General features: G+C 43.2%; 3 protein-coding genes across 3 annotated transcripts in view; 2 read left to right on the top strand and 1 right to left on the bottom strand.

The window, feature by feature from the left end:
* Nucleotides 1-7,185: 7,185 nt before the first annotated feature.
* LOC110230191 (serine/threonine-protein kinase PRP4 homolog) lies at nt 7,186-8,204 on the bottom strand. The gene is made up of 2 exons (XM_021032252.1): nt 7,435-8,204; nt 7,186-7,366 (listed from the first exon to the last, which is right to left on the bottom strand). The coding sequence occupies exons 1-2, from the start codon at nt 7,979-7,981 to the stop codon at nt 7,227-7,229; spliced, it is 687 nt and encodes a 228-aa protein (XP_020887911.1). The 5' UTR covers nt 7,982-8,204; the 3' UTR covers nt 7,186-7,226.
* Nucleotides 8,205-9,565: 1,361 nt separating this feature from the next.
* Nucleotides 9,566-11,572, top strand: LOC9321760 (cytochrome P450 82G1). The gene is made up of 3 exons (XM_002885648.2): nt 9,566-10,523; nt 10,686-10,905; nt 10,991-11,572. The coding sequence occupies exons 1-3, from the start codon at nt 9,600-9,602 to the stop codon at nt 11,392-11,394; spliced, it is 1,548 nt and encodes a 515-aa protein (XP_002885694.1). The 5' UTR covers nt 9,566-9,599; the 3' UTR covers nt 11,395-11,572.
* A 2,634-nt stretch (nt 11,573-14,206) lies between these two features.
* Nucleotides 14,207-14,637, top strand: part of LOC110230084 (B3 domain-containing protein At5g24050-like) — a 6,788-nt gene continuing 6,357 nt past the window's right edge. Inside the window, exon 1 of the mRNA XM_021032072.1 lies at nt 14,207-14,633. Coding sequence (XP_020887731.1) covers nt 14,207-14,633 — 427 coding nt within the window. The remainder of the gene's footprint in view (nt 14,634-14,637) is intronic.

The raw sequence follows: 14,637 nt of genomic DNA, 5'->3' as shown, positions 1-14,637 counted from the left end.
TTATTCGAATTAGCAAGGCTAGACGACCCGACACACATCTTAAAATTTGTATTGCGGATTCCGACATCCACAATTTGGCGCTAGAAGGAGGGGATTTCTAGTCTTTTACTCCAGAATATCAATCGAAAAGATGTCAGACGTGGCGGATCCTGCTTCAGTCCTCGACGAGATCAAGAAGTTGCTGAAAGATCTGTCTGAGAAGACCGACCAGCAGCAGCTCGCCACCACTGCGTTGTCTGAGAAGCTTTCAGCGTTTGAAGAGCAAAGCGGCAGCCAAATCGCAGTCCTCACAGCAAGTTGTTCCGAAATCAGGTCAGTCCATAATGCTTATGCGGATCGGGTTGATACAATTCTTGCAGGAACTTTGCGGACCGGCGGACCTCGCGGCCATTTGGATTTTCATGGTCCGAACGTTTCGGAGGTTCAGGATCCTAGGCTCGTTTCCCCGAGCAACGTGCTCCCATCTTCTTTGCCTCTTGGCTCTCAGAGTGAGCCTGGAGATGGGTCCCGTCATACTCAAGCACCTCAAAACTCAGCCGGCGGTCCCTTTGTTCCAGCCAGAACACCTCTCCCCATCCATCTTGGTAGCACCCTGCATCATCCTCAAACCGAGTCCCATCCACCTCACCTTCCGGTCAACCCGGAAATCCAGAACTTGCAAAATCAGATTCGGGAAATGAGTTCGAAGGTTCATCAAGCCACCAGTTTGGCTCCCGAAGTCGATAGAATGATCGAGGAGACGAGAAGGACTCCTTTTACTCCGCGAATTGTGGCCCTGCGAATTCAAGACCAAAGGAAGGTCAAACTTCCGGGGTACGATGGTAAGGGAGATCCCAAAGAATTTTTAGCGTCTTTTCAGGTCACGCAGGTCGGGTACATTTGGATCCAAACGAAGTAGACGCGGGCTTATGCAAGCTCTTCGCCGAGAACCTATCCGGGCCGGCTTTGACCTGGTTTACTCAACTGGAAGAAGGATCGATCGATAGCTTCAAGCAACTATCCACTGCTTCCATCATGCAGTACGTATACTTCATCAAGAGCGATGTAACTGATGCCCAGCTATGGAACCTCTCACAGGGAGCCGGAGAGCCGCTCCGGACTTACATCACCTCCTTTAAAGAGATTATGGTCCAGATCCCAAATTTGTCTGATTCCGCAGCTATTGCTGCACTCAAGAACGGTCTATGGCACGAATCCCGCTTTCGAGAGGAGTTGGTTGTTAACCGACCAGCCACTATTCAAGACGCCCTCCATCGGGCAACGAACTGGATAAACGCGGAAGAAGAGCGGGCTGCTCTAGCAAAAAAGTTCAAAGCAGCTCCGAAACCTGCTCAACTTCCTCCTCAGAAGAAACCTGTTCAACCCGAAACTCGGAAACCCGAAGCTGGGACATTCTCAGTGGATCGGGAGGAGCCAAAAGGTTCTCCGAAGAATTCACCTGCGAAGCAATCTTTCTCGCCAAAGAACAAAAACGGCGCTTTCCCGAGTAACAAGTGGATTCGTGACCCAAACGCCTACTGCGAGATCCACAAAGTCAATGGGCATGCTACGAAAGATTGCAAGGCTCTAGGAAGGTTACTGGCTGCCAAGTTCGCATCCGGTGAAATAACTGAAATCGACGTTTCGGAGCTGAGCCAACTCATCCGTCGGAGCAAATAGTAGAACCAGAGGAACCGTCTCCTCCTAGCAAAAAAACCAAAAGGATCCAGTCCCCTGATGTTCCGAAAGGACCGAAGAAACGAATCCAGGTGATTATGGGAGGATCCAAGCTCTTTCGGGACTCCATTAGTGCAATCAAGCAACACGAACGGAGGGCAACCCCCCCGATAATCAAGAAGGCCAGACTTACTGAGGAACAATTACCTGAAGTAACATTCTCCGAAAGCGAAACAAGTCAACTTGACAAACCACACGATGATGCTCTGGTCATAACACTCGATATTGCGCATTGCGAAGTATCTCGGGTTCTCATTGATACTGGGAGTTCGGTGGATTTAATCTTCCTCGATACTCTGACAAGAATGGGGATATCGAAGCAAGATATAAAGGGGCCACCATCTCCTTTGGTTTCCTTTGCTAGCGAAACTTCAATGTCACTAGGAACGATTGTGCTCCCGGTATCCGCAGAAGGCATAGTCAAAATGGTCGAGTTCACTGTGTTCGATCGTCTGGCTGCTTATAATGTTATCTTGGGAACACCCTGGATTTATGAGATGAAAGCAGTACCTTCAACGTATCATCAATGCTTGAAATTCCCTACGAAATCCGGAGTAAAGCAAATCCTGGGAAGTCAGCGAGCTACGAGGATGTGTTACATGTCCAGTCATAAGCTTAAAATTCAATAGCAACCACAGCTCGAGGTGCCTGCAAATCCCGTCAAAAAGATAAGCAGTGACCTCGTAGAGGCAGTGGTAGTTAATGAGGAGTATCCGGATCAAACTGTGAGAATAGGATCGGGATTAAGCGAAACACTCCGAGTCGAACTGATAACTTTCCTAAAAAGGAATCAAAAAACTTTCGCCTGGAAAATCGAGGAGATGACAGGGATCGATACAAAAGTCATTTCGCACGAGCTTAACATTGACCCGACTTTCAAACCAGTAAAACAAAAATGCAGGAAACTTGGTCCAGACCGAGCCGAGGCTGTAAATACTGAAGTTCAGCGCCTGCTCGATGCGGGTTTGATTCGCGAGGTCAAATATCCGGACTGGTTGGCAAACCCTGTTGTAGTCAAGAAGAAAAATGGGAAATGGCGGGTTTGCGTAGATTTCACCGATCTTAATAAAGCATGTCCCAAAGATAGTTTCCCACTTCCGCACATCGATCGACTTGTGGAGTCAACTACGGGCCACGAAATGATGTCCTTTATGGATGCTTTTTCCGGGTGTAATCAGATATTGATGAATCCGGAAGATCATGAAAAAACAGCTTTCATCACGGACCGTGGAACTTACTGTTATATAGTCATGCCTTTCGGGTTGAAAAATGCTGGAGCCACTTATCAACGGTTGGTGAATATGATGTTCAAACATCTCCTTGGTAAAACGATGGAAGTGTATATTGACGATATGTTGGTGAAGTCAATATCAAGCACTTCGCATATTGAGCATCTAGAACAGTGCTTCGCAATTTTGAATAAGTTTGGAATGAAACTGAACCCGACCAAGTGCACTTTTGCAGTTCCGTCGGGAGAGTTTTTGGGTTACATTGTCACGGAGTGAGAAATCGAAGCTAATCCGCGACAGTTGAACGCTTTTCTGGCGATGACTTCGCCTCGCAACATCCGGGAAGTTCAGCGACTCACGGGGCGGATAGTAGCTTTGAACCGTTTCATCTCGAAGTCAACCGATAGGTGCCTTCCATTCTATAATCTGCTCCGAAAAGCGAACAAGAATTTCATCTGGGATGAGAATTGCGAAAAGGCTTTCAAAGATCTAAAAGATTATTTGTCCAAACCTCCCGTGTTAGCGAAACCCGAGTTCGGAGAAGAGCTTTTCTTGTACGTATCGGTATCTGACAGCGCAGTAAGCGGAGTGTTAGTGCGATTGGATCGGAACGACGAGATACCGATTTTCTATGTAAGCAAGTCTTTTTCGGGAGCGGAGTCAAGATATCCGATGATGGAAAAGCTAGCTCTGGCAGTAATTACTGCGGCTCGGAAATTAAGACCGTATTTTCAATCTCATACGGTTATTATCCTAACTACCCAACCTTTAAGGGCAATTTTGCATAGTCCGAGTCAGTCAGGAAGATTGGTTAAATGGGCAATCGAGTTAAGCGAGTATGATATTCAGTTCCGAACAAGGATAAGCTTGAAATCTCAAGTCCACGCAGATTTTCTGATCGAACTACCTCTGGTTTCCATGGAAGTCAAAGAAAATGAAGGACCTTGGATACTTCATGTGGACGGCGCATCCTCAAAACAAGGTTCCGGGATCGGTATCCGATTACAATCCCCATATGGTGAAATAATTGAACAGTCTTTTCGTCTCGCATTTAATGCGTCGAATAACGAAGCGGAGTACGAGTCTCTCCTTGCAGGACTTCGCCTAGCGGTTAGGATAGGTATCACAAAACTACGGGCATTCTGCGACTCGCAGCTCGTTTCTAATCAATTTTCCGGTGATTATGAAGCAAAAGATTTCAGAATGGAAGCTTACCTCGCTCAGGTTCAGGAATTGAGTAAAAAGTTTCTTAGTTTCGAACTCACTAGAATTCCGCGAAGTGAGAACTCAGCGGCGGATGCTTTAGCGGCATTGGCGTCGAGTTCTGAAGTAACAGTGAGCCGAATGATTCCTGTCGAAGTAATTGAACATCCCAGCATAGCCACCGAAGAGCTGAATTTTGTGACAACACGGTCTATGCATAGAAGGATGAGTGTGGAGCAAGAACCACAAAGGGTCGAGGAAACTGAGCAGAACTCCGAAGTAGAATCACTAATCGGAACACCGCCAAATCCGGAACCACTGCAACCAGTGCTACCGCTTCCGGATTGGGGGGCAGACTGGCGGATACCTATCAGAGAATACATCCTTAATGGTATTCTCCCTGCGGATAAGTGGGAGGCACGGTGACTGAAAGCTAAAAGTGCTCGTTTCTGCATTTCGAGCGACATCCTCTACAGAAGAAGCATCTCGGGTCCTGACATGATCTGTATTTTCGGACAGCAGGTCCGTACTGTGATAAAAGAGATTCATGACGGAGTATGCGGAAATCACTCCGGAGGTCGCTCTTTGGCCTATAAAGTAAGAAAGTACGGATATTTCTGGCCCACATTAATCGCGGATTGCGAGGAGTATGCGCGGAAGTGCGAGCAATGCCAGAAGCATGCACCTTCAATTCACCAACCCACCGAGCCATTATCATCAGTCTCTTCGCCCTATCCATTTATGAAATGGTCTATGGATATTATTGGGACTCTTCATGTTTCTACGCGCGGGGTGAAATTTGTCCTGGTTCTTACCGATTATTTCTCGAAGTGGGTAGAAGCGGCAGCCTACGTAAACATAACTCAGGTTCAAGTTCGCAAGTTCATTTGGCAGGACATCATTTGTAGGCACGGTTTTCCATATGAGATCGTTACTGATAACGGTTCTCAATTCATTTCACGGCAATTCGAATCTTTCTGCGAAGAATGGCAAATCAGACTCAGTCGATCAACGCCTCGTTACCCGCAGGGTAATGGTCAAACTGAAGCAATGAATAAAACTGTTTTGTCTACCTTGAAGAAAAAATTGAAAGCACACAAAGGAGCTTGGTTTAACGAGTTACAAAGCGTTCTCTGGGCAATTCGCACTACCCCCAGACGAGCAACCGGGGAAACGCCTTTTTCACTAGTGTATGGAATGGAAGCCGTAATCCCCGCTGAAATATTTGTGCCGAGTCCGAGAAGGATGTACAATCTATAGAACGAGGCTGCAAACAATGAGCAGATGGTTGACGTCATTGATACAATCGAAAAGCGACGTGATCGTTCGTTAATTCGAATGCAAAACTACCAGAATGCCGCGGCACGATACTACAATTCGAATGTTCGAAATCGGCACTTCGACGTTGGGACACTAGTGTTACGCAAGGTTCAGCAAAATACAGCCGAAGATGGAGCAGGAAAGTTAGGCGTTAACTAGGAAGGTCCTTATCGAATTACTTAGGTAGTTCGCAATGGAGTTTATCGCCTTGAAAACATGGAAGGAAAAGCAGTCCGAAGAGCTTGGAATTCCATTCATCTGAAGAGATACTTTGTTTAAGTATTTTATTATTTTCATTATTGTAAATCGAACTATGATAGACTTGATCCCCACCTTTGGGTACGTAGGCAGCTCGAACTTCGAGTGCAGTCTCTAAATCAAATAAAATGTTTATACTCTTCTAAACATCCTTTAAAGAAGCCGAGAATTATCTCGCAATCCGTTAAACCGAGAAGAAGCTCGTAACTACTTTTCTCGAAACCACGCTCAGACCTCTGGTAATTCTTGAAAGATAAGCCTAAGTTTTACTTAGCAAAAAAGGGTCTGGTTCAACACAGACTAAGGATCTCTGCGGACTCCGAGTCCCGATCCTCATCTTTTCTATTGAGAACACCCACATAACTCTCGTTCTTAATATTTCCCTAATCCATTGAGAAATGAATTCTGAGTTCGTGTAAACTGCGTATCTCGTTGAAATCTTAAGTATTTCTTAATTTTTCGTACGAGGTATTCAAATTTCTCGAATACTCCGGATTTATAATTCAAAAGGATTTATAAAAAAAAGGGAAATATTCAAGTCTTCAAAAAGGAAAAAGCGATAAATAGGTTCGAGTTTAAAAAAAAACAATAAAGGGGGGCACACTAGCCATCACAACCACGGAACTAGATCATTGATCCTTGACGTCGGGATCCTGCTGCATCTCCTCGGGCAGAGCGACAGCTTCGAACTCCTGGCCAACCATGAGATCCTTGTTAGTTCCGAACTCATCAATGGCGACATCATCTTCGGAAAGAGATGTCTCTTGCACGGGCTCTGGGGGAGTCGCTACAAAGAGATGAGTAAACTCATTTGGTTGAGGTCTGAGAGCGCTTACCTCGCGAGCCTTCTTCTCAGCCTCTTCCTCATCTTTCTTTACCGACTCTAGTTCGGCTTTGATGTCCGGAATCTCTCCCTTCAGAATCTCCTCAAGAAGTTCTCGGTTCGCCCGAGTCTCGGCAAGACGCGTCCCAATCATCTCGTTATCGCTTATGGCCTTGTAATAGGTCTCATGCTTCGAGGCGAGTCCGCTATAGAGTTCACGGAGCCTCATCCTTTCATCTTTTTTCGCTACTGCGAGCTCCTCGTCCCGTTTCTCAGCAGCGATCTTGCACCATTCCTCGCTTCGCTTAACTTCAGCTTCCAGCGAGGTAACCTTGTCACATGCCTCGAGGTACAAGTTCTTCCCGATCTTCAGCTTCTCGGAAAGATCAGTCTTGGCAATCTCAAGAAGGTTACAGCGACCCTCGGCCTCCAGCATTCGCTCCCGGATCTCGTTCGCCTTTGCCACCGCCCTGGCATTTTCCTCCTCCATCTCCTTGAGTTGATGGATCTCATCTTCGAGTTCGGCAACCCGAGCCCTGAGGCCATCCAGCTCGTTAACAGGAAAGAGCTGGGACTCGTGGCAGGAGAAGGTGGTGTTGTACTTGAGCATTAACTGTCAAAACGAAGATTCATGAGGACACAAAGAAAAGTTCTTATTTTTATATAAGGAGAAAAGTTCAAAGTATTACCTCTCCGAGTTTATCAGCGAAGCGAAAGTAGTTCGCTCTGTTGACCTCCTTTAAGTCACTAAAGGGAGGAATCCTCATCCCAACAGGAGTAAAGTTCCTCATGAAATCAGCTGGTGACTTCGGAGGAGCTGTTAAAGTAAAAAAAAAACGTCAAAATGAAGTCGAAGTGAGAGAAATACGAAGTGACTCTACTTACCAGTAGGGATCGGAATCTCCTGACGGACGGATCCCCGGTTCTCAGAATCCCGCGAAGGCAGGACAAGAAGCGGAGTTGGCAGGTCGGACTCCGGGGCCCGTTGTGAATCTTCTCTTTCTTCTGGTTTTGACCCCAGCCTGGTTCCAGCGTCCTCGGAAGGATTTTTCTCGTCGTTCAGACGAGAACGACTCTTGCGTTGAAGGGAAGGAACTTCAGATTCCTCGTTCCTGCGTTTCCTTGAGGAGGTTGCACTATGGCCTCCTTCAGAAATTTCTTTTTCCCGAGAAGATCGGGAGGAGCGAGAATCCGAGATCCGGATTATGTCTTTTCCTGAAGACACCTTCTTTTGATCACGATGATCAGAGGTCTTCGACTCGGAAACCGGATCTACGGTACCCGAACTCTTCCCGTTACCAGATGAAGATCTGGATTTCCCGTCATCTAAGGCCTTCACCATCCTGGCCTTATCTTCTTTCTCTCTCGCTTCTCTCGCCTTTTCCCTTTCCTTCTGGAGCCTCTTCTCTTCGCGATAGGAAAGTGGAGACATGTTAGTGGCAACAGCAGGGGAGGTGGGAGGGGTGGAAGAAATGAGGTCGGACCGCGAGTAAATTCGGGCACACGAACTCCGGATGCGTTCGCAGGTGAACAATTCCCACGAGAGGTCGCTGCGATTGCAAATCTTTACGAATTGCTCCGCAAAGGTATGGGAAAGTGGCTTCTTCGGGAACTTGACTGCAAAAGACAAAAGAAAAGGGTTAGTTCGTTGAAAAGCAAAGTTAGGAAGAGAAAAACATGCAATACAATCTCTAAAAAGCCATCTAACCCGGACGATGTGTCCATTCTCGGACAAAAAACTCTGTGTTCGGACCATAGGAGAATTCGTCAACAGGGAAAAAGAAATATGATTTCCTCCATTTCTCGTCTTTCTCAGGGAAGTCCGCAAAGACTCTGAATTTACTTCGCGGACTGAGAAAGAAGGTCCCCGAAGTTCTCCCTTTCTTCAATGTGTACAACTGAAAGATGTCGGAGAGCGTGATCCGGTATCCATTCTCTTCAGCAAGAGTCTGAAGACAGAGTACTACCCGAACTACATTTGGGCAGAGTTGAGGTAGGGCAATCCCTAGTTCGTGCATAAGCTCGACCAGAATCCCCAGAAGAGGAAAAGATAGACCGCACTCCGAGAAGAATATTTCGAAGGCGCAGCTGTGATTGATCGGAGGAAACTCGGGAGATTCCTTTGATTCTGGAGTTATCAGCTTAACTTGACGTGGGATCTCGCAGACGCCTTTCATCAAGGATAGCCTTTCATTATATTTTATATTTATTTTATACGCATTATCATGATAAAACGAATTTTAACATCTTTCGATCTTTTGTTTCCTTTCCCATGCGTTATACATGCTTGGAAATTGATATGTATGAAATGTCAATTCCAATGTGAAAATTGCGATACTTAAATATGGCCACACAAATATAATCACATGACTAATCAGTCGTACTACGTACTCCATGTCTCTTTGTCATATATGATGTGAATGAAATAACGTATAGAGTTTCTCAATGGAGACATCAACGACAAATCAAAATATCTCTGACAATTTTAAGGACCATCTCTGTATTAGCTAGGCGCCTAGGCCCTAACCAACCCCCACAAAATTGATGGTGTCTTTGGATTTTATCAAATGGAGTTTAACGGTTATAAATTTGTTGAAATTCAAAAATAAAACTTGTAAATAGTATTGCTGATTTATCTTTTTTCTTGTGGTGGTTGAATTGTCGGAAATGTTTTTTAACATCGTAGCTTTTTAAGTTTTAAACCGAGTTAACACTAAATTTAAATTTAGTCAATAAACGACCCTTTGATTTTATTTTTCTTTAACTGATAATTAGTACTATTGCGTAAGTATGACTAATATTGATTACCTGTTATGAAATTTGAGTGACATATTTTATAAAATAAACTCAAAAACAATTCTTGGCTTAAAACTTTCCCGTCGAAGAGAGGTTGTGATACTTACGCAACATTTTAATGATGTTTATAATAATACATACATATATCGTAAACGAAAGCTACATTACCTCATAGTTCATACCATACTTCTATATATATACGCGTAAAAGAAAGCTACATTCTCATTATCTCATACATCAAACAAAAAATCACCATGATTTTTCTCTTTACTACTCTCCAATTTTCTCTCTTCTCTTTGGCCCTTGTAATCGCCGGTTACATTTTCCTCGGAAAAAAATTGAGTAAAAGTGAAGTTGATAGCTCCACCATCCCAGAGCCATTAGGAGCTTTGCCTCTATTCGGCCACCTCCATCTATTGCGCGGCAAAGAACTCATTTGCAAGAAACTAGCTGCCATGTCCGAAAAACATGGTCCTATCTTCTCCCTTAAGTTAGGGTTTTATAGGCTGGTTGTAGCCAGCGACCCAAAAACGGTGAAAGATTGTTTCACCACCAACGACTTGGCTCTAGCAACCAGACCCAATATAGCCTTTGGTCGGTATGTAGGCTACAACAATGCAATTCTGGCATTGGCTCCCTATGGAGACTATTGGCGTGAGTTACGTAAGATTGTCACCGTCCATCTATTCTCAAACCAGAGTATAGAGATGCTTGGTCACATTCGTTCTTCAGAAGTAAACGCATTGATCAAACACCTATACAAAGGGGGTGGTGGCACTTCGATGGTGAAGATTGACATGTTATTCGAGTTTTTGACCTTCAATATAATCCTTAGGAAGATGGTGGGGAAGAGGATTGGTTTCGGTGAAGTGAAGAGCGAGGAATGGCGTTATAAGGAAGCGTTGAAGCATAGCGTGTACTTGGCTGCGGTTCCTATGATAGGCGACGTTCTTCCATGGCTAGGATGGTTGGATTTTGCAAAAATTTCTCAAATGAAGAGATTATTTAAGGAGCTTGACTCAGTCATCACCAAGTGGCTCAAAGAACATCTTAAGAAGAGATCAATAAATGAGAAGGATCAAGAAAAAACAATCATGGATCTACTGCTCGACATCTTCTCAGAAGGTATTGTGATATGTGGACATGTACGCGATGTCATTGTGAAGGCAACAATTTTGGTATGCACAGTTTCACCACTCTCGTTAATTTGGATATATGTTGGATATAAGAAATATGACTTATAATTTACTCCTTACCAATTGGTTTTGAAATGAAAGTCTACCAATATAGATGTTCTGTTTCTTTCACACAAAATAAAAATGTTCTGTTTCTTGTTGTAGGTTCTCACATTAACGGGATCAGACAGCACATCCATCACTTTGACATGGGCAGTATCGCTGCTACTCAACAATCCAGCTGCTTTAAAAGCAGCACAAGAAGAGATTGACAATTGTGTCGGGAAAGGTAGATGGGTTGAAGAATCCGACATACAAAACCTCAAGTATCTACAAGCTATTGTTAAGGAAACTCACCGACTTTACCCGCCGGCTCCTCTTACAGGTCACAAATCAAAGACTCTTAATTGTCTTTATTAATCTTGTATATGCTAAAACCTATTTGGTTGTACAAAATGATGAATGATCAGGAATCCGCGAAGCACGTGAAGATTGTTTCGTGGGAGGATACCGTGTTGAGAAAGGCACGCGCTTGCTCGTCAACATCTGGAAACTTCATAGGGATCCCAAGATCTGGCCTGACCCCAAAGCCTTTAAGCCTGAGAGGTTCATGGAAGAGAAATCACAATGTGAAAAGAGCGATTTTGAGTACATTCCTTTCAGTTCTGGAAGAAGGTCGTGTCCAGGGATCAATCTTGGTCTAAGAGTTGTACACTTCGTGTTGGCTCGGTTGCTTCAAGGGTTTGAGTTACGCAAAGTGTCTGGTGAACCACTGGATATGGCCGAAGGGCCTGGTTTAGACTTGCCAAAGATTAAACCGGTGGAAGTTGTTGTAACGCCTCGGCTCCACCCGGAGTTGTATAGTTTACTCTAAACCATTGTGTACTCGGTAATTTGTTGGAGCTTCTTGTGATCATGCCTTTCTAAGTTTAGACATGTATGGTGGTCGATGGTATAAAAAACAATTTGGGAAAGGATAGGAGAGACATATGGTTGTAAATCCCTCACACAAATAAGATTCACAATTTTATATGATTACTTTTTTTCACTTATGGAATGAACTGCGTATTGCGACTCTGATTATGCCGCATGTCCGCTAACGTTCGTTGAGTGCTTATATCACTTTCCTTGGAGGCCCGCCAATTTCTTGGAAAGCTAAGAAACAACAAACGGTTTCACGTTCTTCTGCAGAGGCCGAATATAGGTCTATGTGCCATGCTCTTGTGGCTGCGACAATTGGTCTATGATTTGGTTACCAGCTGCTTGATCCGGTAAAGTTATTTTGTGATAATCAAGCGGCTATACACATCGCCGCAAATCTAGTGTTTCATGAGAGGACTAAGTATGTTGAGGTGGATTGTCATGCCGTACGAGATGCCGTTCAAGAAAATATCATTTCTACCAGTCACGATCCAAAGGCTGATCAGCTCGCTGATTTATTAACAAAGGCTTTACATCGACAACATTTTGAGCATCTAGTGTCCAAGTTGAGCATTGTTTAATCTCCATGCTCCAACTTGAGGGGGAGTATTGGACTATATCTTATGTTATTTGGCCTTAAGTTGTAAACGTGATCGACAAGTATAACTTGATCGACAAGTTTAGGTTTAGCCATCTACACATGTGTGTATATATATCTTTGTATCATTGTGAATAAATTCAAGAAGGTATATTCTATATTTCTACACAAACACAAGGTTTCTCTTACACCCATCAAAAAGATCTAGTTTTCTTGTCTAGAGAAGTTTTGCTCCAAGGATAGTTACCTGCATAAACTTTGTCATATATGACTTCTTTCTCCGATGTGACATTGTTTCAAGATATCCTCAGGTGTCCAAACAAATCTCTGCTCATAAGACAAAAAAGCAGTTCCCTATATTGTTTTCATTACTCAAAAAATTTTGAATTCACAAAATCTTTGCACATTTTTCATAAACTAGCCTCCTTGGTTTCGTTTGGTTTTTGTTTTCCTATATATTTTTTCTAGGGTTTAGGATTCTGATTACTATATATATGATGCCACAAAATAATTAACAAAAAGACATAAAACTTGACAGATATCAAAGTTTCAAAGTACTTGTATGTACAGTATATATCCTCTACCTTAGTATTAGTAAGAGTCATTCAACAATAATCAAGTTTAGTTTCAAATCAGCAAAGCATGTTTGTCTTTTCTTAACTAAACAGAAAAATTAATTGACCAGGCTTGTTCAAATGATATGAATGAATAAAAAAAGAGATGGTGCAGGAAATATATCTCCTCCTTTTCTTCTGCCTTCTGCATGTACCTAACCTTAATTACTGGATCTGCATCGAACTTGGAACATAAGAGAACACATCTCCGAGATCCGTTACTTTGAAACATCATCCTCTCCAACCACGATAGATGTGGCGCACTCCTCGCCATACTTGTCACAGTCTCATAAAACATTATCACAAGATAATAACTGAAAATCTCTTTTTTTTTTAATGCAATGTTAAATTATATTCAAAAGAAAAAATGTACTGTTTTACAACTTGTGCATCGTTTGGTTGAAACAAAAATTGAAGCAAAATTTGAAACTATTTTGAATATCTAGACCTCCCGTTGAAGCTTAGCTGCGAGCTTGAAGCCAGAGTTGGTACGCGTCGTCATACCTTCTGTCTCCCATAAGTCGGACTGCTGAGATTTGATTCCTTACATGTTTGTCAATCCACCCCGTGATGCGTTCAGCTGTTTGTGGGTTCTCTCCATGTCGCCGCCCATTCCTTTCTCTCCATATGGTATAGGTAACTGCTTGAAATACATATCGAAAGAGGAAGCCCTCTACTCGGTTGAGCTGTTTGGAAGATATAATGTCAAGAAGAAGAAGCCAATCTGAAAATCTCATAAAATATTATTTCAAAAAACTTATATTTATAGATTTATTTCTATCTTTTTCAAAAAGGAAAAACAAAATGTTAACCAATCAAACTGTAAGTACGCACTTCTTCTTAGTTCTCTCACTCCTGGAAAAAGGAAATACCGACACAGGGACCAAATATTATAAGGTTAACTATTAACGAAAAGGAAATCAGACAACGGCTATAATTAGTTACTAATCACAGTAATTAAAAACTAAATTAAAAAAAAGGAAACCCTAAATTTAATGTAAGCAGTAAGCACTAAGCATAGAGCGTAAGTATTATTTAAGGCAATAGAGGCTCTCTCATTCTCACTTTCTCTCAGTTTCTCTGACTTCCTTGTGTATCTCACGTTTTTTCTCTCAGAAGAACTTGAAGTTTTCGATTCTATCAAAAATTCACAATGAGTATGTATTACGATGAGGTTCATCTCACGGCTTCAGGGAAAGGCATGTGGTCGAATTTATGTGTACTGGTTGATGCGGGGTTATGTTATATGAAGAAGAACAACGTCGTACGACTGTCTCTGAAGAAGAAGCAGAAAGCCAGAAGAGAATCTTTTGTCTCTTCCCGAGAAAAACAAGATCGTCTTTGGTGAAGAGACAACAAAAGCTTAATGGGTTTTTAACTTCTACTTCTTCATCGCTTATCGATCTTAACCAGTTCCCTACTGATTCTGAGACAGAACAAAACCATCTTCAGTTGCTATCTTCTTCATGTTTCATCCCCGCTGATTCCGAGACGAAAACACTACAAAACCTAGTTCTGACTCTTGTTCTTCACTCGTAGTCTTTGATTACAAGATGGCTGAGTCCGAGGAGAGGGAGACGAAAGACCCACAAAATCCTAATTCCCAATCTTCTCTGTCTTTGTGCCTAACGGAGAACACAAGCCGCAAGAGACGTGCTGTGGAACAGAGGAAGCGTAGTGGTGGAGTCAAGAAAGCAAAGGTTGCTCCTTCTTCAGGGACAGCGAGAGAGACGCCTGAGTGGCTTGTCAAGGTGATGAGAGACATGAAAGAAGTTAAAGACGCTAAACTGATATTTGAGAAGACTCTGTTCGTGACTGATGTAAACCCAACACAGAACCGTCTCTCAATGCCTTTCAACAACTTAATCCGAAACGATTTCCTGACGTCTGTGGAGTCCATAATCATAAACGAAGACATCAACAACAATAAGAAGATTGGAGTGGGAGTGATTCTCGTGGATCAACGGTCTGAGAAGTGGGGTCA

Source organism: Arabidopsis lyrata (genome assembly GCF_000004255.2).
Source record: "Arabidopsis lyrata subsp. lyrata unplaced genomic scaffold ARALYscaffold_3, whole genome shotgun sequence".
NCBI lineage: Eukaryota > Viridiplantae > Streptophyta > Magnoliopsida > Brassicales > Brassicaceae > Arabidopsis > Arabidopsis lyrata.
The sequence above is the reverse complement of the archived record's forward strand: the minus strand, read 5'-3'. Positions and strand labels throughout refer to the sequence as shown.